Source organism: Mustela erminea, chromosome 15, assembly GCF_009829155.1.
Source record: "Mustela erminea isolate mMusErm1 chromosome 15, mMusErm1.Pri, whole genome shotgun sequence".
In the NCBI taxonomy this organism is placed as follows: Eukaryota; Metazoa; Chordata; class Mammalia; order Carnivora; family Mustelidae; genus Mustela; species Mustela erminea.
Genome location: NC_045628.1, coordinates 29727355 through 29754096, shown reverse-complemented (window position 1 = coordinate 29754096; position 26742 = coordinate 29727355). Strand labels below are relative to the sequence as shown.

Sequence of the window (26742 nt, the reverse complement as noted above, 5' to 3'; positions counted from 1 at the left end):
CTCCCACCAGACTGTAAGTTTCTAGAAGGTCGGGATTATGTCTTCTTCATTTGCATATGCCTATATTTTAGAGGGTACACTGATAAGTACACTAGAAATTTGTGGATTTAAGAATTAGGCTGGAGGGCGCCTGGGTGGCTCAGTGGGTTAAGCCGCTGCCTTCGGCTCAGGTCATGATCTCAGGGTCCTGGGATCGAGTCCCGCATCGGGCTCTCTGCTCAGCAGGGAGCCTGCTTCCTCCTCTGTCTCTCTGCCTGCCTCTCTTCCTACCTGTGATCTCTCTCTGTCAAATAAATAAATAAAATCTTTAAAAAAAAAAAAGAATTAGGCTGGAGATATTAATATCTACATTTTATAATATTATAGCTATAATATTAACCTGACATAATTAAATTGAGGTTCTGTGGTGTTCACTGACATTTTGAGGTCACTTATATTACCCAATCAAGGATATTCTTTTTTCCTTTCCTTTTCTTCCTCCCTCCCTCCCTTTCTTTCGTCTGTCCGTCCGTCCGTCCTTCCTTCCTCTCTTCCTTCCTTCTTTCTTCCTCTCTCTTTCTTTCTCTCTCTCTTACCTTTTCTTTTGGTGATTTTTCCATTACACTTGCTGCCTTCCTAACATGGTGGAGTTATTCCTCATGCTCACACGAACCTTGAATCCCGGAAGTGTCTATTGGGATTTTCCAATTTGGTTATACTCATTCAACCTGTTGATTATTTCATGTAGTCACTTCTGAGGCCAATGACTGAAAGCAAGTCATCCAGAATTATTGCTTTTCACAAGCTTGGCCTCTATGATTTCTGGATATTTCCTTCATAGGGCTACCACATCTTTTGGTTTTCTTCCAAGAATCTAAACTCTATTTATTCAGCCTACCTTTACTCTAACAAAATGTGCGTGCATTATCATTATTAATGTCACTTCACAACTAACTGTTCAAGAGAAGCAAGGCTCTTGTCGGTGACCCACATAGGGTACTGCCTCTGCTTGCCCTTCCTTTACTTCTCACAGAGCACAGGAATTCTGAACTCCTCTATCTCTAATGCTCAGCTGAGATTAGGCAGCTGAAATCCAGCAAAGGTCAGGGGTCACTCATAGAAACCTCTGGAACACTAGGATGGGTTTTGTCAGACAAAGAGAGGGATTATGTGCTAAGAGACATAGCACATGAACCTCGAGAGCATTCAGTAGATGGTTATTTACTACTTGTTTCCTTTTGGATTGTATTAAAATTTTGTTATTACTTTGTCTCCTAGGAAACTTGCATTTTATTAATCTCATCCTACCTTACACATAGTAAACACTCAAAAGAAGTTTGTGAAATGAAGTGAGGAATCCCAAAATCTCATTTCAACCTTTCACTTTTGCTCTTTGGTACAATAATGATTAACTGGTGAAATGCTCCAAAGTCAGGCAACCAGAGACAGGAAGACAGGAGGGGCCATTGGAAACTATCATCCAGATATTCAGCTTTGGAACACTGAATGTCTGTATGTATATCTGGTTACTCTCAACACTAAAACAACAATGACAACAATGACAATGCAGCCCGGAGACCAGAAACCTGGCATTTTAATTTAACAACTTTTATATTTCCTTGATTATTGTATGCTTAACATAAATAATGTCTACTTGTAACATTTGTATTATCTTTCAGTACTTCATCAATTAGTATTTAAGAAATGATTCCTATGCAGTAAAAAAAATAAGCTGGTCTTTTTTGTTTAACAATTTAAATTTTATTGATTTTGTTTACACAATAATGAATCAGCAACTACAGTAGTTGCCACTTTAAGTGGCCACAGAAAAACAAAATATATAATTATTTTACATGCTTATATTACAATTTTGTAAAGTTCACTACAGCATTTCCATGTTTTGCTATAAATTGTATTCCTTTGGCCATATCAGTTTTAATCATGTCAAAGAGATCATGTTTGTTTCTTACCAACTTTTATCAGTATGCTAAAATTTTGAAATCAGACATTTTTAGAAAAGCTATTGAATGCAATTTCATGATAAATAGTACATGTATATACTCTTCGTGTGCAGTTTCCAAAATTTGGCAAGATGATTACAGACCACAGTCTGATATGGAGAAGAAAAGGGTACTGGGATGTAAGAGAGGAGGAAGAACCAAAACCTAGTCCATGGTAATAAAAAGGTACTAAAACTTAAGTAGGAGAAAAAAAAATATTAATAAACTGTGAAGATATTCGTCATCCAAAGTGAATTTAAAATCAAAGTTTGACATGCCTTTTGTGTTGACAAGCGTCTGAAAAAGTGATTGGGAAGAAACTAATAAACAAGATTGTGAGTGATCTGTAAATAGAATCCATGTGGCATGTGAATTAATTATTGTCCTTGTTTTTGGGCCACACTGTTGGGTTTTGGCTTACTGTATTATCACAGTAAATGCTGGCAGAGAACCACACTGCTAGCTCATTTCCAACATGTGGCCCAGGGTTACTGAAAGGAAAAAAAAAAAAAAAAAAGTAAAAACTGTTATATTTTAAGACGGAGCTAAAGCTCTTGGGCCCAATTTATTCCTGAAGCCACTCTGAGAACACTGAGCTGTGTTTTGCTGGAACAGACTCAGGACCTTTTGCATTGATGTGACGGGGCAATGACGAACGTCAGGCTAAGAATGGGAATCTGTCCCCATGGGTTTCCTCTCACCCCACCTCATTTCCTCTCCCTTCCATTCCCTCTTGGACACATTTTCACACACGTATCCTACCAAGTTAACCTAAGGCACTTGCCTGGGGAGATGAAAGAATGAGGCAAGAAGGCACGAGGAGTTCTTACAGTCCCAAAAGGCAGTTTTGCCTGTATGTGACAAAAAAGCACCACGTTGAGAGCTGTTTTCTAGTAGTTATTTACAAAAAGAATACAAAAATTAGTAATAAGCTTGACAGGTAGCTGTTAAATTGATTAATCTGCGTGATTTAAAAAGACAGTATTATCATTACCATATGGGACCTATGCCAGAGACAATTTTAACCACCGTCTGTGGGAGAGAATGCTGCTTTCTCCTGGGCCGTGCGGACACGGCTCCGGGCACCATGGACGCTGTCCACCATGGCGTTGCTGACATTTCTCCATCGTAAAGGTGTGAACGCTGGGGCCAGCCCTTTGTATCATCATCTGCATGTCCTATATCGTAGCTAAGTATTGACAGATGACAAAACTAAACAAATAGTGTTTGAACTACAATATTGAAAGAAGAAAAATGTTTTAATAATCCCCCCAAAATTGTGGGTAACGTTTTCTTTGCAGAGTACATGAATGGGAGATTTCAAAGCAGTCTTTTGGGATCGCATTCCATAGCTCCTCTCTCTTTCCCTTGGTGACATTTGATCTTATCCGAACGTAGAAAGGTTAATGATTTTTGAAAACCTCAATCTCCCTTTCTGATACTACCTCCTGATCCTTCAAATAGGTTTCTCATGTCAGAAAAATATACCAGCTAACCTGCTTTCACATTTTATAACCTAACCAATGGTGTGACACCATGAATAAAAAAGTTCTTTTGAAGGATTAAAAAAAAAAAATCAAGTTGAGTCATTTAAACTTTATTTAAAAATGCCATTTTTAAAAACACCATTTTCCTTTATATCAGATTCACATTAATTTAAAAAATAAACCTCTTTAATAGGAATGCAGAGTGAGCTCAGCTTAAAGGTAAGTGGGGCAAAATATACTGGAAGCTATCAAGAGCTACTCTGGGTGCTGATTGTAAAAAATTAAGTGCTTTCATGATGAGGCTTTCCCAATTCTCCCTGCTTTTCTTCGCCTGCTGTAAACAGCTCATGGAATGTCATGTGTCACTGTGAGTGTTAAGAGAAGAATCACTCTTACATTCTTACATTGTTTTGTGCAAGCTCACGGTTGTTTTGTTTTGGCAAAGACCTCCTTGATTTAATGACTTCTGTCCACAATAGAGAATGTGGCATTAAGTGAATATGCCTTCTTTTTAAGATGAGCTGTATTTATTACTGGAACGGAAGTTGTCATATCCGTGATCATTAGCTTTGAACTTCAAGCAGGACTGCTTTTCCTCCAAGGACTGTTTTTCTTCAAATGACTGGCACCAGCAGCACAAGCACGACTGCACAAAGCAAAAGAACTCGTTACTCGTTGACACCAGTGACACTGGGTTGACTCCTCCTACTTTCTGGGGTTCCGACTTTCTTGGCATGGTCAGGAGCTCTCAGGCCCTTTCTTTCCATGCTCTCTTATTCTTCCCTTTAACAATATATGATTACGTAAGTCATATATGATAATTTTTTAAACCAGAAAATACAGAAAAGGGTGCCCGGGTGGCTCAGTGGGTTAAAGCCTCTGCCTTTGGCTCTGGTTATGGTCTTGGGGTCCTGGGATCGAGTCCCACCTCGGGCTCTCTGCTCAGAGGGAACCTGCTTCCTCCTCTCTCTCTCTGCCTGCCTCTTTGCCTACTTGCGATCTTTCTCTATCAAATAAATAAATAAAATCTTAAAAAAAAACAAAAAAAACCCAGAAAAAATGTCTATCAGGAAAACTCATCTTTTCATTAAATTTAAAGGGAAAAGCCACTTAAGGCTTGATACTTACTCTTGATTACTTGAAAAATTCTTATAATATCTGATAAATATATAACTCAAGACATTTTTTATGCAAATGGAAATACTACACACATCCATACACGTGACTGTATATGTATGTGTTTGTAGAAGTGTGTGTACAATTTATCTTAATATAACTGTGCGGTATGTACTAGTCCATAGCCTGCTTTTTCTCACCTGATGGTGTCACAAACATCTTCCCATGTCAATGAACTTAGTATTGTATTGCCGGTTTGTGTTAGGCACATGTTATGGTCATGTGCCTTTTCAACATTATCACACAATAAACTTATAACGTATACAAGTGTCTCAGTTTTGTTTGTCCAATTTCTTTTCTTGGATTTTTTTAAATCCAAAACTTTGATCATACTGTTTGCTTTCTGATAATCTGTATGTCTAAGAAAGCGGGAGGTCCACTGTTTTCTGTGCTATAAAATGAGGGAATTGATCTTGATGAATATTCTTGCTCTGAAATCCATGAGTCTATGAGACTGACTTAGTTTTACAAGGAAGCCAAGTTATTCCCAGGAATGAACTCCCAGGGAAAAATGGGTCATGTCCATATCAGGGAAGGGGACTATTTCATTCATGTTAGATTCTTAAAGGAGTCAATGAATGGATGGATAGATGTTACAACGCAAGTGGCCAAATCAAGAATAATGACACATATTCCATGTCAAGTAGCACATCTTTGCTATACAAACAAGGTGGAAAAGAGGAGGTAAAACCTCAATTAAATATCTTCATTTGGCTTGCTATTCTCACGTCCAAATGAGTACTATAACTAAATGAGTTAAAATCCAAACCATGCTGTGCAGTCCCAAACCTCCCAAAAATGGGAACTGTGCATTTAATTCATGTTTAGCTCTTATTTGATCAGATGATATCTGTCAGATATCACTATATGTACTTTTTGCTAGTTTTCTGAGCATTTCTAGGAGTACCACTGATCGGTTGAGGTGGTGGGGACTAGCTGAGGAGGATTTATAGGTGGAAATCAAATAGAGTGATTTATGAGCAGAACCCACATTTTAAAAAAAAAATCATTCGTGATGTAATGCAAGGGAAAACTGTGAAACAATTTACTAAATCTCTTTAGATAAAAGTATGAATAGTTTGGGAAGGCTATATTTGATGCTAGGCCAAAAAGAGCTTTTTATTTTGAAATAATCCTACCTTAAAGCAGTTTTTGAATCTTTTGCTCACCAAATACAGAGCTATAGGATTAATGCAGGAATTCAGGGAAGCCATGTTGATGCCGATGTAGTCCAATACCAACAAAAAGCTGCAAAACACGACCCAAATAGTCTGTGAATAATATGCTGCTTTACGCATGTATTCTTGGCAAACTCTGGAGTTTTTGTGAAGGAAAAAGTTATGCATATCCTTAATTTTTGGCTTTATCACTGGTCTTTGCTAAGGATGACCTCTCTCTCTCTGTCTCTCTCCCTCTGTTTCTCTCTGCTAGCAAGCCCCTCCTCCCATGCCCAGTTCTCTCTTAAACAATAAAATCTCATTTGAAGTGTGGAGGCCAGCTGCTAAGAAGGCTTCACAAAGTGTGCAAAGGAGACTCTGAGGTGGAATTTCCAATTGTGGCGCCCACTCATCACTTTGACAGCTCTGCCTCTCCATTTCCAGTGTTCTCCCAAGTCCCCTTGATTCTTTCCCCTACAACAGGGGTGAAGACCAAAAATGGGAATCTTAATTGCTCCCTAAAGACTAGCAAAATGGTACTCTCTCTGCTATGAAAGGGATCAATGGGAAACAAAACAAAACAAAACAAAACAAAACCCAAAAACTTCTGAATGGCATTTACTTACAAAAACTTTGTCTATTTTATGTTTCTTACCTCAAAAGCTCACATCTATTAGGATCATTTGGGTCATAAAGAGTGAGCTTCAAAATCCTGCTGAGATGAAGGGGAAGCCAGCATAGGGCGAAGACAAGGACCAGGCAGAAGACTGTTTTGGCTACTTCCCGTCTCTGAAATAAAACCAGAGCCAGAGACTAAATAGATGGTTCAGATAATCACAGCGGTCTCTCTTCCCAAACAGAACCTTTAATATTGTTTACAGAAAGTCCGTGGTATTTGTAAAAATCCTGAACACAGAGTTTTAAGTTGAATAGTTACTGTGAATTAGAACTAAATTGACCTCAGATTCGTCTTTAAAGAGTAATGGCTCTTTCTAGATCCTTTTAGATTCAGTAGAATAGAATATCTCTAGATAGAGAATAAAAAAGATATTCTTTTGTCTATTCAAAAAATACCAGAAGCAAGAAAAAGGAAATACACTTTAGTATATAATAATTTTTATTGCTATAATAATTTTCTAATTCATAAGCACCATTGTAATCGTGAGTCAGCACATATTTCTGTTCTCTTACCTGCTTTAAGTGGTCATTTAGAGCAATCTGCATGCCACTCTTCTTTCTCAACATTTCACAGGTCATCAGGGTATAAAAAAAAGCAGTGATGGCCAATGGCAAGCAGAAATAGAAACTAAACAGCCACCAATCTTTAGCTGTCTTGTAAAACTATGGCAAAAAAAAAAAAAGAATTGCATAATTACCATTCCTCTGTAAAAAAAAATCTTATATGCCAAGTGCTAAATAAAAAGACAAACAAACAACATACTCATCATGGAATAATTATCTTCTAAAGTAGATCCATTTCATAGAGGCTATATAGAATCTTTGAGGCCACGTCTACTGAACAAATAATTAAATACTTACACTAAATGAAACAAACTTTCCCTAAAGAGCATTTTAATTCTCTAAGGCAGTGTGCTGTAATTATGCACAAAAATTTAAGCAGTTGGGTAAAATTAAAAAATATGTGGTATTCCAAATATTTTTGCCTTCACATAAGCAAAATATCTGTAATGTATTCATGCTAAATACCATATCTGAATATGTAAAGACGCCCTAATGTTTAAGAAAAGGTTTCACTTTTTAACAAATCTGTTTTCTGGAAAAAAATTGATGTGGAAAGGTCTGTACAAATCATTTTGCTAAGAAATGTGTAAATCTAATTTATAATTGGAAAATCAAAGCTGCTTAAGACTCATGCCTTTTATTCTATTTCTGCTCTTTTTGCTTTGTTTTTAAACTCTTGCTCCAAATATATCCATGTTGGAGTAGAATTTATGTCATCTGTGCAGTACTTTTCCCTTTTAACTGATAAAACAAGAAGTCAGCAATCTCATTCTCAATTTTACATTGATGTCTCACTTAATTCTTTTCATTACCATGATATATGTAATCCCTAAACTTGTATGTGGTCTTCTTATAGATAAAATAGAAAATAATCCTTGTGACACCTGGACCAAGTGCATTAACTTCTCCTGACCCATTATGGTGTGAAGAGCCTTTTACACTTAAATGACGATATGCTGACAAGTACCAGCATTGCCATTTCCTCCTATTTCGTGAATAAACATTCTTGAATAAATGGCCAAGAGCTGCAACAGCAGCTCTCCCTCCTCAGAGAGGACAGCCTTGCCGTGCAGAATCCATCCACATCAGGCCATCTTCTGCTCGATCGTTCACTGAACCATCCACTCCCTCTGATGACCGCTGTGCTGTCTTACGCAGAATATGCAGTAGTTGTCAGTCCTTCTGGGCAAGCTGAGTAGAGAAGCTATAAATTCAGATCGATTCTCTCAGGTGAACTTGGTTTATCTGTATCCCTGGGCACCAGGGGATTCTTGCCTAAGTAGTGACCTAGCTTCCTGCAGCGTGGGTCATTAGTCACCATTCTCCCCACAGTCCTGGGGCTTACGCTCTTAATTTATGCCAAGGACAGTCACGAATCAATAGCTTCCCAAGAAGGGAGGGTTGGGGGAAAGTAGCTAAATATTTATAAGGCCAGAACAGAAAGGAAAGGAAAAGGCAAAATTCACCTGCATGAAGGCTGTTTTCTGAGTAGGAAGAAGCAAGCAGGTTCGCAGGTAACGTCCTCTGTAGTCGAAGGTTATAATATCAAAAGCCATGGCTTCAGGGACAGCCAGAACCACAGAGACCACCCAAATTAAAACAATTTCTACTGCTGTCCATTTTGGAACCCCGATTCCTTTAATTCGACTCCAAGAGGCAACGGCTCGATATCTGAAGCACAAAAGAGAATTATCTGTCAAGTTGGCAGAGCCTGTTTCATTGAATTACATAGTTTATTTTCTAAGTAACAAAGCAATCACTTGTATCCTGAGCTCGTGTTCAGGATATAGCTGGCTTAAATATCCACTCTTACCTGTCAATACTTAGGGCACACAGACTCAACACAGTGATGCCCACGGAGGCCTTCTGTATGAAAGGCACCAGCTTACACATCTCAACTCCAAAGGGCCAGTCCTCCGCCAGCAGCTGCATGAGAAGACATGAAGGTCCGTGAGGGAGATACTCACACAGTGCCCTCTGAACCGCATTACTTACTGGACTGTAATTAGCATGTGGGAGTAAGATAAGCAATTCCAGCTCTTACTGCTTTACTCATGGACTACTCCTTTGAAAAGCACCAGTGTTCGATATATGGATCAGGACAGTGGTTGGGAATAATGAAAACGCAGCCAGTTCATGAGAATTTGTTATGCATACACAGTAGCTTAGGGTCAGGATCTCGACCATGGGGCCAACCGGGGTCAGTCTTGTAAGTTCCCCTTAGAAGACAGACCCTGCTGCCCTGCAAACATCTCTTATACTGCCATGGAGTCTCACATGCTTAGGTCATGGCCAAACCAAAATAGAGACTATAAATGTTAAAAACAGATGATAAACGTTCCTCAGCTGGGGAGATTAGACCACTTCTACAGAGAACAGTGCGGGCATCTGTATACTTACTATTTACTGTAGTCAACTTGACCTCCCAGTAGCTCAGCAGTAATAGTTACTCACTGCTCTGTGAACGCCCCAGACACACTCCTGTCTTAGGGCTTTACTCTCAGTGTCTCCTTATTCTGAAAGGCTCTTTCCCCACAGATCTACTCCGTGAACTCCCCTGCCTTCCTCAGATTTTGCTCAAGGCTAGTATTTTCAACATGACCTACGGTAGCCACCTTGTTAGGACGGCAAAGTGTCCGGTACCCATCTCTCTTGCCCTACTCCACTTTTCTTTTTATCTATAGCACCTATCAACAATTATTGCATGGATTATAACATTTACTTGTTTGTTTTGTTTTATTTTTGCACTCCAGCATCCCCACAGTATAAGACAGAATAAGGTCTATGCAACCACCTAATACACTTCCTGCCATGTAGCAGATGCTTAATATTCAAGCCCCCCAAATACAGAAGCACGAGCTCTACAAGGAGCAAAAGACAAGAGTTCTTGCTATTACACATATGTTTCTGCAATTGTCTATTGTTAAACACAGTTATTTTGTTTCCTAATACAACTGGGTGGTGCCTCACACTGGTTAATGAATCACTTTAGGTAAACATCTGGATTGAGTGGTCATGAGGTTTTGAAAATAAAGGAAAGTTTTTCAAATTGATGTGTTTTTTAAAAAAAAAAAGTTTTAAAGAATAATCTTCCCAAAGTGAAAATTATTTTGAAACACAATGGGTCTTTCCGTCCTTTCACTAGTGAGAGGGTTCTTTGTGGAGTGTGTCGAGTTGGGTGATTATTATACTTATGGCACCAAAGGCTAAAATGAGTCGAGTATTAATATACCTTGGAGCTCCAACATGAGACCCATTTCTTTTCTAAATTAGATATGAAAAGTTACACTGTCAGGGAGGACAGATGTTGGCAAATTTACACAGATATGCTTAATCTAGGGTCCTGGAAATCTATACGGCCAAGCAGGAAAGGAAGAGGGAGCCAGGTGTAGGAAGGTTAGTGGTGTCAGTCAGCGATAGAGAGTGGCGGGGTGTGGGGCAAATCACATCTAAAAGGAGAAGTTGCTAAAAAGCAAGATGCAATTTTTGCCAAGAAATAAAAAAAAAAATAAAAACAAAAATCTAAAACCAAACCAAAACAAAAAAATCCTCTTGAATTTAGTCAAAAAAGTTGGAGTTTATAGAAAACCTCATAATTATAAAAGTTGTCAATTAACTCACATTTTTAAAAAACACTGTCATAGGGGCACCTGGGTGGCTCAGTGGGTTAAAACCTCTGCCTTTGGATCAGGTCATGATCCCAGGGTCCTCGGATCGAGCCCCGCATTGGGCTCTCTGCTCAGTGGGGAGCTTGCTTCTCCCTCTTTCTCTGCCTGCCTCTCTGCCTACTTGTGATCTCTATCAAATAAATAAATAAAATCTTTAAAAAAAATCACTGTCATGTAACACTGTATTAACAAAAATGTATCTGTGGCCCAACTAGTATCCACTTGTGACTTCTGGATTAATCAGTTAACTCAGAATTCTGCTCATTCATTCATTCATTCATTCAATATGTGCCAGACCCCATTCTGAGTATAGGGTGCATATCAATGAACAAGGCAAACTTCCTACTCTCATAAAGTTTATAATCTAGTGAGGGAGGTAGATTAAAAGAAACACAAATATTTTATATGGTGTCACCCAGGTATTGTCCTATGAAGAGAGTATGGTGGGATTTGGAGTAATTTTTTGATACGATTCTCAACAAGGTCTTTCTGAAGAGGCAATGTGTGAGTAAGGGACAAGACTAAAATAAGACAGTAAGCCATGCAAAGAACATTCTGGATAGAGGAAAGAGCAAGTGCAAAGGTCCTGGGGTAAAAATGAGTAAAGAAGCCTAGTGAGCTGAAAGGACAGGAAGAAGGCTATCAAGACTATAGTGGAGTGATCCAGGCCAAGTGTCTAGGAGATGAAATGGTAGAGAAAGGAGTTGGAATAATTTTTCAAAGAAATACATTGCAAGTTTTTCAACAGGGAAATGTCACACTCTTATTTATGTTTTTAAAATGATCTCTGTAGCTGCTCAATGTGGAATAGAATGTGGGGTCAAGAAAGGAAGCTTTGATACAAGGTTGTGGTAAGCTGGAGCCTGTGGTGACCTGGGGCTGAACAGAATGGATTGTAGATGAAATATTGAGCCTGCAGGACTTAGTATGGGGTGGATATGTGGAGTCAGGAAACTTTAAGAGGTTTGCCATATGAATGATGGAGACATTTACTGAAATGGGGGAAGACTCAGGCAACTTCAGGTCTGAACCAACTATGAACTCCAGATACTTTAAAAGAACTTGGAAACCTAAGAATAAAAAGGTTCCAAACAGTTCCAGGGACTCTATCAGACTAGTTTGTTATAAATTATCCAGACAATATTCTTTCTTTTTTTTTTTAAAGATTTTTAAAAAATTTATTTATTTGTCAGAGAGAGATAGGGGCAGCAGCAGGCAGAGAAGGCAGAAGGAGAAGCAGACTCCCCGCTGAGCAGGGAGGCTGATGAGACACTTGATTCCAGGACCCCGGGATCATGACCTGAGCCGAAGGCAGTGGCTTAACCAACTGAGCCACTCAGGCATCCCTAGATGATATTCTTTCTACTAATTCTGGTTGTCCTTAGATAGACTGGGAAAAAGATAAATAAATAAAACAAACCTAATGCTTATATGGCACTTATAATGGGTTAGGCATTATTCTTAGCACTTTACACCTATCATATCCCTGAAATCTGCAAAGAAATCCTATGAGATAGTACTACCGATGTGCATTTCATAGATAAGAAAACTGAGGCACTTAGAAGTTTATTACTATGCTATGTTGGTTGTCAGTATGTCCACAAATTCTTCACTACTCCTCCTGTCAAAAGGTGAAGGCTCATTTCCCTTCCCTTGGAGATGTGGGTTGGCTTTAATCACCTGCTTTTAGTGATCAGAATGTGGCAAAAGGGATGACGTGTGACATCTGAGACTAGTTCACAAAAGGCCTGTGGCTTGCTCCTTGCCGTCTGGTGAATCACTCATTCTTGGGGAGACCAGCTGCCATATCAGGAGGGCACAAAAGCCCCTTTATGGACAGACTGCCAAGGTGTGGAACTGGGGTCTCCTGAAAATGACTCACCAATGTAGGAATGAGAGAATCCTCCAGATTTAGGCCAATCTTCAGAAAATTGTAACCCTTGAGAAATATCTCGACTGCACTCTCATGGGAGAGGGACTCTGAGTCAGAACCATTCACTCTGGTTCCTGAATTCAAGACCCACACACAAAGTGTGAGATAATAAATGTCTATTGTTTCAAACCACTAAGTTTTGTGGTTATTTGCTTTTCCTCATTAGACAAGTAATACAGCTGGCCTTGGTTTACTTGGTTTATTACTCACATAAGTAACAGATCCACATTAGAACCCACATGGTCTGATTCTAGAGTCTATATAGGGTTTTGCCGAAACTGACCACAGAAAAACGATGGTTTAGAATCAAATCAATTTGAGTATTTGTAAACCCATAGCTGTGTGTCAGATAATGGTAAAATATCTAGATGCAGAAGTAAATTTCTCCTAATTACCTCATTATTTTACTTACTTTAATTTTTAGGATATTTTTATTTTTTGAATTTAAAAACAATATTTTAAAGATTTTGTTTATTTATTTAACACACACACACAGAGCATAAACAGGGGGAGCAGCAAAGGGAGAGGGGGAAGCAGGCTCCCCACTGTGCAGGGAGTCCAGCATGGGGATTTGGCCTGATCCCAGGACGCTGGATTATGACTTGAGCCAAAGGCAGGTGCTTAACAGGCTGAGCCACCCAGGTGCCCTCCCTTAGCTATTTTATTCATATAATATCTAAAACTTAGGAAATTTTCAAATATCTTATTTTCTTAAACTATATGCAGATATGCAAATATTAGTCTCCCATAGGTACAACCATCAAATGAATCAAGATGAATGAGTGTCCAGGCCACTGAAGGGAAAATGTCTGGCCAATGGAAATGGGCTCTACACTGAATCTAGGCCCTGTTTTGAGGTTACTGTTGTTTTTGGCTCAGCCTAGAAATTGGGTGATTGTTCTTCATACCACTGGGAGGCCTGCAGCCCAACCTCTGACCCAAGTCATCATAGGACACAGGGATACACAAACTGAAAATTGTAACCATTCTCTTCAAGTTCAGCACAGAGATAGTCAGAAATCTAATCATAACTGAGGGACTACAATTTTCTAATCTACCCCTCCTAAAAGAAAGGAACTGTAAACTAGGGAGTATTAACCTTCATCAGCTCTCAGCTTTTCATTACTTTTTGTAGCTCCTGAGAGCCACAAAAGATGAGTGGCAAAGCCCCAGATGTCACTTCTATTATTTCATCATGAGAAGGGTGACTTTGCAACCCCTGCTTCTCTCCCATCAGAAGGCCTTCTGCAGACACTGAGAGGCCAGACACCCAGTCACAGAAACCAGGCCCACTACTGATGCTCATTTTAGTCTTAAAGGCTTCCAATAAGTCTTGGACAATTTAGTGCTGCGAGCTTATTTAAAATGCAAAGACATCAACCTTTTGTTCAGAGGTAAACAAAACCCTGAAGGAAGGTGAGGGAAAGCTACTTAAGTTTAAAAACAAAAATCACTCTCCACCAAGACGCCATCTTTACATGTGGTGAAAGAATGTTCTTAGAGGGGACACCTGGTTGGCTCAGTCGGTTAAGCTGCTGCTTTGGCTCAGGACATGATCCCAGCGTCCTGGGATTGAGTCCCACATTGGGCTCCTCGCTCAGCAAGGAGCCTGTTTCTTTGTCCGCCTCTGCCTGGCACTCTGCCTGCTTGTGCATACTCTCTTTCTCTCTCTGACAAATAAATAAATAAATGAAAAAAGAATGTTCTTAGAGATTTTTATAAGTGGAAATTAATTATTTTGCTATTTTTTGACAAAAATCAACATCCAATACCTAATGTGAAGCCCAAAAATACAGCTTTCCTCTTTGTAGGGGAAATTGGTTCCTTTTATTGCAAGAGGAAGCAATTCTAACTCTAAATCCAGCAATAACAACCGCTTATTCCTTATGTTTCGTTTTTTCTTGAGACTTCACCCCACTCAATGACAAAACCTAAGGGCAAGATCTGAATACTGAACACAAATCAAGCATGCAATCAAACAAGTCTCCTTAATTGCAAAGTCAATGTTAGAGTTCTGTATTGTTTTTAGGTCCCTGTGACATGAGTTAAATTTTTAGATTCTGCTTAAAAGTAAACTTGAATACATGTTACCTACTATTTATTAAATGTGAGCCAGTTAGAAAATACTCCCATTAACTGTTACTGGTTTTCACGTTGTGATGGCTCATCCAACAAAGATTTTTTTACCGTTAGGTCCTAGAGCAAAGTGGTGTCCATTTGACAAATGAGAGTCCACGCTTGTGCTGATGATCCCTTTCCCCTACAGCTTATACAGCTCCCCTAGAACATTTCTTTTGTATGAATAAAAACAAATAAATGAATCAACACTAGATTGAAAAAAGACATGATCATACTGATTATAAGGTTTCTACTCAAAGATGACCATGACTTTATAACTATGTTGCAATAGCGGTTTAAGAAAGGAAAAAGTCCATGGCATCCAAATACATTATTTTTATATTATATTTAAAAGTTATTTTTATATTATGGAGTTTTTTTTTCTTAATTTATAAAAGGGTAAACAGCATGAACAGGAAATAAATACATTTTCTTTATAAGTATTGTTAAGTGAGTCCTACAAAGTCTCCAACTGAGGGATTTACATTTTTCATTTCTCTTTTTAATTAAAAATTACATTCTTGAGAAATCAAATGGAAAAAAAAAACCAAAACCCTGTTAATACATACCACTGTTAATGCCTGAAGGAATCAAGCCCCATCAAGTCAGGAAATTTGAAAGTTAACCATCTCACACTAATAAATGTTCAATTGCCTCATTAACCATGTATATACTATTTTCTTATCTTCTCTTTCTCTCTCTCTCTCTCTCTTTTTTTTTTTTTTTTGCTTAAGAGGATATACTGAGTTTTAACTGTTTACTTGTTTCAGATATTCTGTAACATTTATAATGTCCAACATAGTGCCTGGCACACAGTGGCGACTCATTAAAAGCTTGTTGATTAGCAGTGAACGAGCTCGTGGAAAGATGAAAAGAATGAATGTGATCGTAAGACAGAAACCTTGTGATTAACATTTTTGTCATGAACTTTCAGTTCTCATATTTGAAACCAATTCTATTTATTTATTTATTTATTTATTTATTTATTTATTTGACAGACAGAGATCACAAGTAGGCAGAGAGGCAGGCACAGAGAGAGAGGAGGAAGCAGGCTCCCTGCGATGGGGGGCTCCATCCCAGGACTCTGGGATCATGACCTGAGCTGAAGGCAGAGGCTTTAACCCACTGAGCCACCCAGGCGCCCCTGAAACAAATTCTTCAGAGAACGGAGAGGGCTATGCATTTATATTTTTGTATCGTCCAATCCCTGCCCTTCCTTCCTCCTTCCACATCAGGTATTCTTGACACATGAAGCCAGGGTCGTTAAGGGGTTGAGGATGATGGGTGGCTCTTCTCTTTTCAGAGTTCTGCCTTCCAAGCAGGCTAGAAAATGTGAAAAGCAAAAACTCCTTTCCGTCCTCTCTTCCTCAAAGCTGCCAGGGAAATGAATGACATAAAACAGAACCTACCGTTTCTCACTGTCTCATGGGATCCTACAAGGAGCGTTAGTCGTAAATTTGATGGAGATGAGTGACGTAAGCGTGGAGATGCTGTAGGACATGATTGTTTTAGAGGCTGGGTGAGCAGCGTATGAGCAAACACCAGGGTTACTTGGCCAGATTGCTGTGATAAGCTGTGAACATTGCCTTCAAATGGCTGGATTACAGAAATGTTTTTACAACAAGAGTCAAAAGAGGTAAAGAATGGAGCGGTCGTGTTTCACAACTTTGGGAAAGGGTGTATTCTTCATTTTCTTTCTCTGTTTTGTAGAGCTGGTAAGAGTTTTTCTGGATTTGAACTGGCTTTTTAAAGACAGAACAGCCTCATTCAAGGATTTCCATTTCTTTTTAAAATCACACATAGGGACAGAATTTAAAGTAAGCTGATGGTCAAATACGTAGAAAATACTTTTTTGACGTATAGTGTACCTGTGCCCTTAGGGACAAATATCAATTACAAATTCCATCCTGCACTCATTAAAATGCTCTATACACTAAAAATTAAGTCATGTGGATTAGAAATATGTGGGTCAGAAATAATGCTGGCTTATCCTTCAGGGATGACACTTAAACAGACCACAATGTGAGCAGTACCTCCTGGCATTGCGAAAGTCGGAGGCTCTGTCTCTGGGAATTTTGCATGCCCACCAACAAAACAGGGTTTTCCCCATTCTGGAAACATTTCTATGGCTTGCCAAAATAGAATGATGAGTCCATGAAGATGAATTAAGTTTCTTGAAACAAAATCTCCAGGAGAAGCAGAGAGATAGAAAAAATAAATAAATAAATAAATAAATATCTTAGGAGAAATTTAAGTTCACTTTAAATATATTTTCCTACAAGTGTTACAGTGAAATCTATTTCCAAGTCTGTGACAGGTCAATATATAGACTGCTACTCTCCTCTTATCTGAACTTAACATATCCATAGTTTGTGCCTAAAAACTTAGACACATTACACATTCTGAAGAATTCAACAAAGAGCATTAAGAAATGCTCTTTCCTAAACCTAGCTTATTAACAGAGTTACTTATCTGAACTCTATCTTCTAGGATCCCTAGGACACCTGAAGAAGCAAGAATTACAACTCCATGGTCTCGTGGCTTAGAAAGAGATTTGCAAACTTTGTGAAGTTTGCAAAGTTTGCACAAACTTTATTAAATCATTTCACGTCTTAAACTGCATTCTATCCAGAGATTATCTTAGGGAACACTGGTAAGATACGATGAGAAGACTTGATTACTATGGAATCTAAAAGCTCTTTAAAATAATTTGGAAATACTGAGTGTGGACGGGGAGAAGATTTGTACAATGTAAACATCCAGAGAATAGTCTTCCTCCTTTCTGGAACCTACAATGGAGTTAACGAGGAAAGAAGTAGAGAGAAGACACAAGTCAGGAGGCCTGGGTATGGTCGAGAGTCTTAGGGTCAGAGAAGGGGCAAGAAATGCTTCAGTCCACTTTGCTAATACATTTCTGACTCAAGCATGACCCTCCTTCTCTCTTACCACCACACTTTGACTGTTTTCTTTTTTCGTTTACATTTTCACCAGAGGGTCTATAGGAGAAGAGAAATAATCAATCCCTAAAATAAAAGCACTGGGAAGAACAGAAATCTAAGAAGAGAGGACTTGTTGGCTAAGGTATATCCAATATCCAATACACCACGCTCGGCTGTTCCCCAAACATAACCCATCTCGTCTTAACTCTGCAAAGTCCTGAAAGAGAATGTTTCACATCATAAATTACATCTTGAATCTTATTTCAACTTGGGCTTTATCTGTCAACACCCTTTAAAGCACTTAATCACTTATTAGCTTTTGGCATGTTTCTCTAAAAATAATCAACTATAGCATATTAGCCACACGGAGATAACCTTATATGGTTTTTCTTTTGAGAAATGAAGAACGTGGCTCCCTGGCCTTGAAACAACAGTGTCTTGGCTCTGTCATCCTCTTGTATAGCTATGGAAATATCTTCAATCTTGACCGACTCATTTAAAGTGAGCAAAGAAAAGATGTAAAGCCTTTGATAGATAAGCCTTCCCATACTGAAAGGAACATTGCCCTGATATTTTAAGAGGCTTGGATTTATGGAGTGACCAAGTGGCAGATCAAAGGCAAATGCAAGAAGTAGCATAAAGTTAACCTAGGGAACTTTGATCACCCAAGGCCGAGAGTTGGCCAATCATTTTGTTACAGGAGTCCACGTATGGAACCATGAATTGGGAATATGAAATCTCAAGTTTCTGGGTTATTTGAATTATGCTATTAACCTATTATTTAATTATGACTAATATCCTCATATAAGATGAGGAGCAAATATCCTCCTTTTTCCATCTAAGCAGTTATAAAAAATATGACTAGAAAAGTCCACTGTCCTGGGGCACCTGGGGAACTCAGTCCATTAAGCCTCTACCTTCAGCTTAGGTCATAATCTCAGGGTCCTGAGATCAAGCCCAGCATCAGGCTTCCTGCTCAGTGGGGAGCCTGCTCAACACCACCACCCCCTCCCTGCCTCCCCTCTGCCTGCCTCCGCTCTGCCTTCTTACTTGCGATCTCTCTCTTTGCCTCAGATGAATAAATAAAATCTTAAAAAAAGACAGACAGAAAGAAAGAAAAGTCCCCTGTCCTTACATTTATGTATGACATCTTTTGTCAAGAAGCATCTGTCTTGGGGAGCCTGGGTGGCTCAGTGGGTTAAAGCTTCTGCCTTTGGCTCAGGTCATGATCCCAGGGTCTTGGGATTGAGCCCTGCATTGGGCTCTCTGCTCAGCAGGGAGCCTGCTTCCCCCTCTCTGTCTCTGTCTGCCTCTCTGCCTACTTGTGATCTCTGCCTGTCAAGTAAATAAATTAAAAAAAAAAAGCATCTGTCATGTATTGACTGTTGACGGCACTAAGCTAGGTGGATGTTGGGGTGTTAGTTTTATTTGTTAGTTGATTCTAGGTCATTCAGAGCTAAGAGTCTAACTCTTTATTAGTACCTTTAGAAAGCTAATTCTTTAAATATGTTGAATTGGTGCTCCTTAACATTTTTTCCACATCAAGTAAATGAATCTCAAGGTATCTAGGTTCTATTTGGGTTCAAGAACTTCTACTAGAACATCTCTAAATTCTACAAAAATTTCAGCAAAATATCTCAGTAACTTAATTGGTGTTACTATCTTAGAGGAAATCAGACTCCCCTATCCAGTGACACTTTTACTTCATGTATTGTTCTATGTGCATAAATCCCCATTTACTGACCAGAAAATTATAATTTCAAAAGTTAAATTTGATGGTGTTCAATTGACTTTGACTTCTAACTATGAAACGAGTAATCACATACACAAACTTGTTAAGCACTGGAAGTAGTGTAGGACTAGAAGTGAGAAAGGTAAGCTTTTTCAGAAAGATAGTGTTGCAAGCAGGAAATGTCTGATTACCTGACAAGGTCACTTCACTCAAAACTCATTTGTGCATTCAGTGAAGCAATTCCACGTTTTTACATGCCAGTGTTTAAATGTGAGGTGTATCCTACTTTAACTAGTTAAACATTAAAGATCAGCAATTTTGCCTCTCAGAAGTATGAAGGCAGGCTTTTTGCCTCTAATAGAGCCTATAAAATCTTTTTTTTTTTTTTTTTAAGATTTTTATGTATTTGACCACAGAGAGAAAAACAGTGAGAGAAGGAACACCAGCAGGGGAGTGGGAGAGGGAGAAGCAGGCTTGCCGCTGAGAAGGGAGCCCGATGCGGGGCTTGATCTCAGGACCCTGGGATCATGACCAGAGCCAAGGGCAGATGCTTAACGATAGAGCCACGCAGGTGCCCCGCCTAGAAAATCTTAATAGCAAAGCCATCCAATGGCTCTCCACCATCACTGGACACAATTATATGTGATCTTTATCAAACAAATGTTCCTGTCGGTTACTGTCTTTACAGTTCACAAGCCAATTTGTTTGCAAATGCAGTTTGCTTACACATAAAGGAAGTTCGACTTGAGAATTAACTGTATTAACTTAGTTATCCATGACAATATAACACAGATTGAAAGTGTTAAGTAAAATCCAGAGATAAGTTAAAAACTCATTATTTGCTCAAGAATTTTTAATTGCTTGAAAAGTTAAAAGTTAAATAAATTTTAGCTTCAACTTGCCATCAAGCTTTGTTAAATATCACTGCTAAATCAACCCAAACCAAACCAATCAACCAACCACAACATAAAAACTTCACAGCATCCGGAAGTATTCCCAGCTCTTTTGCTTTTCACACAGCTTTGGCAACTTTGACATCAGGGTTACTACAACTTAGTTAGTAAGGTTCTCATCAGTAGCAGACATTTAGGTTACTGTATTCATTGCAGTCTACACAGGAAGGGCACAATTTGTGAATAAGAAGAGATTCATCCTCACATCAGATATTTACAAATCCTGGCTTTTGGTTCAGGTATAGATATAGACCATGTACATGCCGGTATGGCGACCCATGTATATATTAGAGATAGGCATTAATACATGTATATCTGTGTGGAGATGTTACATAAAATAGTGATTCAGACTAAGAGGACTATCATGCCTCTAGGGCACAAATGTAGAGAGAGCTATCACAATCACAAATGCACATATCCTTTGATTCAGGAGTTCTAGTTTAGAAATTTACCCTTCAGATATGGTCACACATGTATGCAAAGCCATTTGTATAAATATATTATTTGTAGTTACGTTTATAATGGCAAAAGCTGGGGAAAAAAACCCCAAATTTACATTCTTATTCATACACACATACACACATAACATTTATTCTTTGCGAACCTAATGTCAGGCACTGTGCCAAATGATATTCACCTATCCATTTATATATGTACTTATATGTTCACATATATACATACATATAGAAATAGACATAGAGACCTTTGAATATCCTCTTTGGATGACTGCAGTTTCCATTTTCACCTGGATAGCCTGATAGAATGTGCATGTTAGAGCCTAGCATATACTGCTGAGAAGGGTAAACCAGGCTCTTCTTTTCAGCATATTTAGGTAAATATGTGAGGCACTTCAACAGCTTCTCTCTGCTGGGTGTCCTCCAACACCTCTCTGGCCTTCGTCAGCGGAGTTCCTCTCTGACACAAGATACCTGATAAGAAGATTGACTCTACCTGGAAGTTTCCAGAGACCCAGTCCCTTGAAGGAGTCAAGGAAGAAGAGATCTATAGCCTAAGGTTTGTCAGCATCTCACAGCAGCCCCTCCCTGGGAAGTTGTCTCTCATTCTACAGCAGCAGCAATGACTATGATAGTTTGGGGTTTGCCAACTTTTTTGAACACTGGGTTTACTGAACCTTAGATTAATGTAATAGATTCACATTGACGTTTATGGTCCCTTGGGTGTGCCAACAGATGGGTTGGGTGGGTTCTATAACCCCCCCAGAATTTTGTGAATGTTGGTTGCGTGTGTGTGTGTGTGTGTGTGTGCGTATGCATAAGAATGAAAATTTGTTTATGTTTTTTATATAGATATATAAAATTAATATGCCATATTAATTATATATATATTTTATATAATATATACAGTGAACTGAATTCTGAAAGAGAATTGTAATACCCCACAAAAACAAAATTAGAACTCACTGATTTCACTTAAGTTACTTTGTGCTAAGTATCTATCATACTTTAGCATGCTGAAATTCTAAATGCATTTTTAAAAACTTACTTAAATGTTTTCACAGTTATTTAGGGGCATAAATAGCTTTCAACTAGTCTGAATTGGGTTTTTGGTAAATAAAGCCTCCAGAAAAACAATGATACTATCCATTTTATATACTAAAGAACATTTGAAGAGGATTTCAGGAGATAGAAATCTTCAAATGGGGGGGGTGGCACCAAGGTAGCTCAGTTGCTTAGGCAACTGCCTTCAGCTCAGGTGATGATCCCTGGGTCCTGGGATAGAGTCCTGCATTGGGCTTTCTGCCCAGTTGGAGTCTGCTTCTCTCTGCTTCTCTGTTCCTCTACCACTGCCCCTCTCACCACTAGTGCTCTCTCTCAAATAAATAAATAAAATCTTAAAAAAAGAGAAATCTTCAAATGTCTCAGATGAGAACTGAAAACATATGCCAAGTATCCTATTGTGTGTTAGCGTATCATATAATCCCACCAAGGTGCTCAAATGAGGTTCTAGCAATACTCCTGCGGGAGAAGGGCATGCTGTGTCTGAGCTCACTCAGTGCAGAGGGTCAGGGAAGACCACAGTTTCTAGGACCAGATGGATGCATTTGAGCTCCAGTTTCATCACTATCCAGTAGTATGACACTGGGCAAGTTACTTCTTCACCTCTCCAACATGCAGTTTTCCCATAAAACAGGAATGACAACAATATATCCTCCAGAGGGTTTCTTGCAGTGATTTCATGAAATAAACCGAGAACCTGTGCATATAGTTGGCATCGATTATTATTATATTATGCTTCAAGTGACACATATTTATGAACACCATAAAAATAAACCAAAGACTCCCACATAGGATTCCATGTTGGCAAACATGGCAATGGGACCTTGTTCTTTGTGACGGATTTGTTTATGACCAACATAAATGACTAGATGGCCAGATTTGTAATGACTCATTAGTCTGTTTACTTCAGAAGTAAAAACACAGCTTTGACGGACTGAATGGTTTCAGGCAAAATGATGTAATTTCCTAGGGAAATCATAAAGAAAATTGAAATGAAAGTAAAAGCTGTGTGCCCCCTTGGGAGTCAGATATCCTCTGGTTGATCGAGCATAATCATTTGACCAGACAGACAAAGTAAGATCGTCCTGGAAAAGCTTATTTCATCCGGCCTAGAAGCAACACATCTACAAGAAAATGTCCTCAACTCCATCTTCCACATAGCACTTGAGCTGCTGGCTGACTTAGGAAGGTCTCTGACTCAGAGACTGAGCTGGACATGTGGAGTTTTCTGAGATTTCCCCAGAGAGACCCTTCAAAAGATTCTCTGCAAACCTAGCAAACCTAGACTGCTATCTCCCTTTTCAGAAGGCTCTCATTTAACACTTCTTATTTCTCAACACCTTGTACTCTACAGTTTCTCAAGTTAACTTTGGTGAATTGAATTGGAATCCTTTGCCAAATTGGAATGCTAAGACTTGGCCTGTGGGACTCCCAAACGAAGTAAGTGTGTCACCTCTGGCTCTAATAGAACTGTCACTGCATTTAAGGGAACCATTTCAGATGGTGATTCTCCCAGGAAACACTCAGACTTCAGAAGAACGGGTTGCCATGCAGGATTTTAGGATTTCTTCTATTTATCCCCCATTTGTGGGAGTGTTTCCTTCTAGAGCCTGGATCTTAATCTGAATCCTATTTCTAAACTTCAGAAATTGCTAAAATTCTCTTAAAGAATGGCTATTTGGATTAGGACTTAAAGGCATGGCTTATGGCTTATGGCTCAACAAAGATCGAACTTCCCTCCCCATGCTTTTCTAGCCCTCCATGCCATATTTTTCCCTTGTACTGAGCCCTGGACTACCTTCAGGAAAATTTCCAAAGCACCTTCCCATTCCTTTACTTTGGTCCTGTTCTTCTTTATGGCTTTCTATTGCTGATCATGATGGGTAAGGAGAGTTTCACATACTTGCATGGGTCTTTAGAATCTTCCTGATCTTTCACTTAGGCTATTCTTCTTAGCACTACAAAACCCCAGTAAGTGGGCTCTAACAGCCTCATTGTAGGTTCGAGGGAATTGAGGCCCAGAGATGTTGGGATGTGTCTAGAGTTCCAAAACAACGTGGAGTCAAATAATGTGGGGGTGTATGTCCTGTTCTAGCTCTCCCTGCCTGTTTCCTCTGGTGCCCATAGTAATCACAGTAATGTTAGCTACTGAAAGCCTTAAAGACCTCATATGGAAAGCACCCCCCCCCACCCCCCGCCTTTGGTTTGTTCACAAGGTAATGGGCGGGGCGGGGGGGAGGTACAACTTGTACTCTGGACCTGATAGATTTGGGTCTGTTTCCCACCTCCATCTCTTACTAACTATGAGACCTTGAGCATCTTATCAGTCATCTGTAAAAATGGAGAAATACCTACTTGTGGGTTTTCAAAAGTCCATTTCAGTGCTGGGCCCCCTGTAGACATGTGATAAAGAGTCGGTACAATACAGTCATTCACAGCAGGTGAACTGTGTTAGTGTACTCACTAGTTTGGGTCTTTTCTAACCCATTTGTTCCCCCCAAACCCATTCCAGCCCCTCTACTTTCAGGGCCCTCTACAAAAGTGCTTCCCAAGGTTAATGTGCGTATGAATCACCTAAGTAACTTAAGACGCAGATTCTGCTTTTCCAAGTCTGACCTGCACTTGCAGTTCTAACAGGCACTCTGGTGATATCAGTCCTGCCTATCCACGGACCATACCTTTGCAGAGAGAATGGACCCAATGAGCTGCGCTTAGGGACTAAATATAAATACTTAAGGACCAGTGGTTCTCAAGCTTTACCGTTCATCATCATCACACAAAGGGCTTGTTAAAATACAGACTATTGCACTCCATCCCAGAGTTTCTGAATCAGCAGGCTGGAGGTGCGGCCCTAAAATGTCATTTCTAACAAGTTCCTAAGTGATGCTGATCTTGCTGGGCTGGGGACTACACTTGATCTAAACTTAGCCTAAGTTTACTGAAGATCAGTAAGGAATTTATTTCCAGTGATACTAACTTTAGGAGGCGATGGATCTTCTTGAGTAAGTGTCCCCCAAAGGCTGTCCCATCTCCCTCCTCCTAACTAGGCACCCTCCCAAAGATATTAACCCTTTACCTTGTAGACAGTGATGGGGATGTCAATGATGATGTGCAGCAGGTCTCCCAGAGCCAAGCTGGCTATCAAGATATTAGGGCCGTTTCGCATGCACTTGTTCTTGTAAATGATTCTCAGCAGTGTGGAGTTGCCGATGATGCCTAGCACAAACACTAGACAGGACACCACCGTGTTGATATACTTGAAAGTCTCCTTGATCTCAAAGGATTTTTCGCAGGGGGGAGGGGAGAAGGCGCGTCGAGGGGTTCCAGGTGTTCTCCCTGCTTTATGCATCTGCGGAGATGCAGAGGGCCACGGCGCGCTGGAGTTGGAACCCCTGGGCCAGGAAACCTCAGTGGGGGGCGTCGATCTCTCTCCGTGCCCCAGAAGTGGCAGAGTAGCCCCGGCCGGCGGGAATCCTGGCTCTTCTCCCTGGACCCCCGCCACGCCGCAGGCGAGGATCAAAGCCACCAGGGCGCGTCTGCCCCAGCTGAGCAGAAGCTGCATGTTGCTGCGTGCTCCAGTGGGCGTCCGGTGGCCGCTCTGCAGCTTTGAGTCTGGAGACCAGCAAGGGAAGAAAGACAGGACGCTTGGGTCAGCTACGCCAGCCACGCCCCTGCTCCGCTCCCTCAGAGCGCAGTCGCTCGGCCACTACCCGCGCGCAAATGTAACTCAAGTTTGCGCGCCGGTGCTGAGCTGGTGCGCGTGACCCTCTTGCGCCGGTCGATTGTCCTTCCCGCTCCAGTTATCCCTGTGTTTTGTTTTTTTTGTTTTTTCCTCCCTGGCGTTCCCCCGAGGGATAAGTGACTCGCAGTGGCGCGGGGCATTCTGGAAGGGATGTGCCAGGGCGAGAAGGATGGGTGTCCGAGGCAGAGCTCTGAGCTCCCTGGTGTGCCCCGAGGAAGCACGTACGTTCTGGCTACAGACGCGTGGGAACTGGGGAATCAAGGCACTTAGAGGCCAAGCGCAGACGCCAAACTGCATTTCGCTCCCCAGGGAACGCGGATTCCCGGTGTCTGAACCACAGGACTCCCCCGGGCGAGTGAGAGCCGCTACTTCCCAGCTGCCTGCGCCCGGAGTGCCCCCGCGCCCCCCGGAGTGCACCGACTGACTCAGACACTTCACTCGTCCGGCTTGCGGGAGTAGCAGCATTAACTCGCAAGCGTCTGTCCCCTCCAAGTGACTTTTGACTCTCATGTGCTCTCCTCTTCCAATCTCCTTTACTCCAACAATACACTTCATTGTATTCTATACATCTTTTTAAAAAATCAGATAATATATATATATATATCCCCAACTACTAACCCAAGCTGAAGCTCCAGGATAAGGTTCAATCACTGATTTAATTCCACACCAAGGCAGAGTGTTTACCTCTCGAATCGGGAGCACCAGGCGCAGAGCGACCAGCGGTGACCTCCTTCCCGGGAAGCTCTGCTCGCAGCTCGCCTGCAGCCCGCTCCGGGGGCGAGCACGCCTCCCTTCAGCCGCGGGCGGGTCTGGCTCTGACGAAACGCGGAGGGAATGCCAGACCAAGTAGCCTCCACAGCTCGCTCGGTCGGGGTCCTTGCTGTCCCTAGACAAGTACTTTTATTCATGCGTCCCTTCCCCATCAATCACCGCCAGACTCCTCCCGCGCCTTCCGACCGCTCTGCAACCTTTCCCCTGGGCGATGCCTGGACAGCATCAGCAGGAGCTGCCCGCCGGAGAGGGCAGTCCCTGGCCAGGGACGCGTCCCGACAGCCTGTTGGTGGTCGGAGTTCTGAGTTCTTCAAACGACCCGCCTAAA

At 40.5% G+C, this 26742-nt stretch overlaps 1 protein-coding gene across 2 annotated transcripts; it reads right to left on the bottom strand.

Moving 5' to 3' along the window:
* Positions 1–2186: 2186 nt before the first annotated feature.
* On the bottom strand, positions 2187–26427 carry EDNRB (endothelin receptor type B). 2 transcript variants are annotated; one of them, XM_032314867.1, is made up of 8 exons: positions 26328–26427; positions 24978–25513; positions 8855–8967; positions 8508–8712; positions 6991–7140; positions 6455–6588; positions 5782–5890; positions 2187–4112 (listed from the first exon to the last, which is right to left on the bottom strand). In XM_032314867.1, exons 2-8 carry the CDS (start codon positions 25461–25463, stop codon positions 3978–3980), a joined length of 1332 nt encoding a protein of 443 aa, XP_032170758.1. In that variant the 5' UTR covers positions 25464–25513; positions 26328–26427; the 3' UTR covers positions 2187–3977. The 2 variants fall into 2 exon arrangements, with proteins under 2 accessions (XP_032170758.1, XP_032170759.1); XM_032314868.1 differs by lacking the exon at positions 26328–26427 and having other exon boundaries at positions 2187–2465; positions 5781–5890; positions 24978–25563.
* Between the last annotated feature and the right edge of the window lie 315 nt (positions 26428–26742).

Bases quoted from the DNA above. Each gene is read 5' to 3' on its own strand.
- EDNRB (XM_032314867.1), bottom strand. From the start codon at position 25,463: ATGCAGCTTCTGCTCAGCTGGGGCAGACGCGCCCTGGTGGCTTTGATC. The intron at 5,891-6,454 runs GTAAGAAACATA...CGTGTTTTGCAG, and splicing joins AATAGATGTGAGCTTTTGAG to CTTTTTGTTGGTATTGGACT. The intron at 4,113-5,781 runs GTAGGATTATTT...TGCTTTGTGCAG, and splicing joins GATTCAAAAACTGCTTTAAG to TCGTGCTTGTGCTGCTGGTG.